Consider the following 3,952-nt stretch of genomic DNA (forward strand, 5'->3'; position numbering starts at 1 on the left):
GTACTTATAAATAAAAGTAAACAATTTTATATGTAGGACTAAGCAAGTAAATGTTATAAGAATATTTACATGTGGAGTTATGTCTAAAAAAGTTAGTATTTTGTTTTCTGCACCTGTTTATTCGTTTTACTGCGGCGTCTTTGAAAATACTCAGGTGGCATGACATATTCCTATTATTTGATAAACTTTAGATTATTCAGTTACTAAATGTTTGAAATTATTTGTCTTTGCGGAAAACACTATTTAGAGAATATGGGGCCCTTAACAATTCCCAAATAGACGTGATTGCGATTGTTGCGCAACCAAACTTACGCTAATGGCATGTAACAAACACCAAATTTTCTGAAGGCAGACTGTGCCAATGTTGTGTTCTTAAAAAAGAAAATTTGATTACGTATGGAAAGTTAAAGCAAAAACTTTCATATATTTGTTGATAATAAACAATTATGATAATTTGTTTATTTTTAGCATATTAGTTGATATGAGGGGAGATTTATCTCAATAAATGTATCCTTCGAATAATATTACATAGCCACACAAAAAAAATTGTCTACTTTTCATGCGACATAGGTTATCTGTAGTATTTTTGCCTCCTGATCACGAATCCGGTGTCAGAATTGAGCTATCACATCACAGGAATTTCCTAACCTTAAAAAACAAAAAATGGCAAAAAGTGCTAGGAAAAGTACAATTTTTTTTTCTATATTCAAATGTTCATTTATATGGTTAAGACCCTGCCGAACATGAATCCGTGGTCAGTATTGATGATTCTTTTTCTAACCTAAAAAAAACGAGTCAATTAAGGTCAGATATCACGAATTTTCAAAAAATAACAGATTCTCGCCAAATTTGGCATTCCCGGATTTTCGGGGTCACTGATCACGGATCCGAAGTCAATTTTGCAAAATTCAAAATGGCGGATCCAAGATGGCCTACCAAATTTTCAAAAAATAACAGAATCGCGCCAAATTTGGTATATGAGGGTTTTCGGGGTCACTGATCACGAATCCGTGATGGCTCAATTCTGACACCGCATTCGAGATCAGGACGTAAAAATACAACGGATCACATATATATCGCATGAAAAGCACAGACAACTTTTTATTTTATGTGCCCAACGATTTAGGATTTCTTTCACGACATTGAAATTATTGTTATTGAAATATTGAAATTATTTTTTGTATAATTTAGATAAGACCTACTTGAATAGTGCACTTCTATTTACATTATCTAATAAGTGAAATGTTTTTATTAAAACTTCACTTCGATCAGATAGATGTGCCTTATCTTTTCTACGCATGCATTGAAAATTATGAAAATAAAACGAAAATCTAGCGAAAATAATATTTGCAATATTAATTATCGTTTTTTTCTTATTTTCAGAACTAGCAGTAGCGATTGGCAACCACATAGAACTGCTACAGCCAAATGGTTCTGTAATACAGTCGTCAACACAACCATTCAACAAATTAAAGGCACTAACATATGACAACATCCGTGACCAATTCATTGTCAGTAACACAGACAGACTGAACGATACCATTTTCACTGTCCAGCTGACCGAAGAGACTGATACCGATATTACACCGATTATACAAGATCTTCCCGATGATGTTCTTGTAAGTAAACGATATTGTTCATTAAAAATTTAATTTATGTCTATAGTTTATTTCTAAATAATGTGTGTAATGTAATCTTTCAGGGGTTAGCCATAGATCCAATAGATGACGTATTATACTGGACAGACGCTATAAACAGCACTATTAACTACGTTGCTATGAATGAGACCCTCTACGAGTCCAAGGAATTTCTTTCCTTCAAACACGAGTACCCCCATGCCATCGTAATTGACATATGCAAAAGGTAAGTGCCTAATCGATATTAATAAACTTACATATTGAAATAAGCTGATAACATTGTATTCTCAAAGGGTATGTTATTTTCTCAGCAGATACGAGTTTGTCAAGACAAAAGAAATCATTCTAATTACTCAACAAATTATAGATTAGACACGTAGATAATGTGTAATGTTTTTGTAATATTGTGTAAATCAGTACTCTCCAAGATTACAAAAAAAAACTGATCTTTATAATTAAAAAGTATTCAAAATTGCTTGTAGAGAACAGATATTAAGCTAATTCAAATAAATTCTTATCAAATCAATTTGCTGTCCGCAACATTTTGTCTNAAACACTTGTTCCAGGTACATATATTGGACGAATCAGAAGTCCGAATACCCTTCCATAGAAAGAGCAAGGCTGGATGGTACCGGCCACGAGACACTGGTAGATCGTGATGTTGTAACTCCCGAAGGAATAGCGATAGACTACCAGTCCCAAAGACTGTACTGGGCAGACAGTAGAGGTGGCTCCATCTACGGGAGAATCGAGAGTACCACCCTGGAAGGAAAAGAGAGAGAGTTGGTACACGAAGGTACCCACATCAAGCCATTTGGTCTAGCGGTCGATGGGGATACAATATATTGGACAGACATCAACAACAACGGCGTGTATCGCATCTCCATATCGAAAAAGTCGGAGCCTGAGAAAATCATTGAATTCGATGGAAGGCCTATGGGGCTGGTGACCAACAATTTCCGCATCAACGATTTAAACGAGTGTAAATACATAGAAACAGGCAGCAAAACGGTTAAGGAAGGCGAGAGAGAAGAGACAGCCGAAGTCTCTCAGACTGAGGAACCGGAAACGAAAAGTTGCTTAAACGACGGAGAGCTCGTCGATAATAAGTGTTTGTGTAAGAGAGGTTTCAACGGCACGTACTGCGAAACATCCATCTGCCACAATTTCTGCGTCAACGGTGCCTGTCGCATATCCTACTTGGGAAAGCTCACGTGTCGCTGCGACGCAGGTTTCGTCGGTGGACGTTGCGAACGCAACAAATGCGACGACTTTTGTTTGAATGGTGGTGAATGCACCATCGTTTCGCCTCGAGATAGGCCGCAATGTCGGTGTCCTAACGGATTCATGGGGGACCGATGCGAGTATAGTACCGAGATCTGCGACGTCTACTGTACGGATAGAGGGGACGATCTCTTCTCCGAGAAGTTCGAGTTGCTGTGCAGGTGAGAGATCTTGTATACACGAATATATTTAATTTTTTTTCAAAATAAGGAATAAAATGTATTGAAAATTTATCTTGTTTTCAGGTGTAGCGAGGGCTTCAACGTATTCTCCGACAGAAACCGCACAGCCGCGAGATTGTCGGCCTCCAAGGAACAGGACAACTTCTTCAGCAGTCTAAGCAATCCTCTGTACTATCTCGCCGCTTTGGTACTTATTTGTTTGCTCATTATCATTACGCTCGCCGTTTACATCCGCATCATCCGCAAGAGGCGCCCCAGGATCAAGAAGAGGATCATCGTCAACAAAAACGTCACGCCTTTAACTTATCGGCCACAGCCTAACACGGAACAGTGCGAGATCACCATCGAGAACTGTTGCAACATGAACGTATGCGAAACTGTAAGTATTTATTGATTTTTTTATATATTTTTGATGAAAAAATACTTCTTTATTAACTTCGGCGGTTACATTAGATGAAAATTCATATGAAAATTTGATTGTGCAAAATCATACGGCTTCGTTTAAAGTTCCGCTTCCTCTATATCACTTTACATATTCCAATGAAGTAAACAGTGATCACACACTTGATAAGCACGAAACTATTGCTCAAAACGAATTGGATGGAAACGAAAAGGACGTCTTCGAGGTTTAAATTTACAGTTTTATGTTGTATTGAGTTTGGCTTCTGTAACGTAAAATTACTTACGCTTTAGTAGCAATCTACGATATCTTTAATTCGTATTTGTGTGGTTACACATCGCTGTCTTCTTACAAATTCGTATCAGTCGTTGACGCGACAAGCTTGTTCACATCGGTTCCTACCAATAGCCCGCCATGAAATCGTGTGATATTTGTATCTAAAGAAAATG

At 37.4% G+C, this 3,952-nt stretch overlaps 1 protein-coding gene across 1 annotated transcript; it reads left to right on the plus strand.

The window, feature by feature from the left end:
• Positions 1-1,383: 1,383 nt before the first annotated feature.
• LOC111693011 (protein cueball-like) lies at positions 1,384-3,482 on the plus strand (the record flags this gene model as incomplete). Its single annotated transcript, XM_023457149.1, has 4 exons — positions 1,384-1,619; positions 1,703-1,863; positions 2,204-3,082; positions 3,167-3,482. Coding segments are annotated over 4 exons (1,592 nt in total), but the record flags the coding sequence as incomplete, so codon positions are not given.
• Positions 3,483-3,952: the final 470 nt, after the last annotated feature.

The sequence above is a fragment of the Anoplophora glabripennis genome, unplaced genomic scaffold, assembly GCF_000390285.2.
Source record: "Anoplophora glabripennis isolate ALB-LARVAE unplaced genomic scaffold, Agla_2.0 scaffold6426, whole genome shotgun sequence".
In the NCBI taxonomy this organism is placed as follows: Eukaryota; Metazoa; Arthropoda; class Insecta; order Coleoptera; family Cerambycidae; genus Anoplophora; species Anoplophora glabripennis.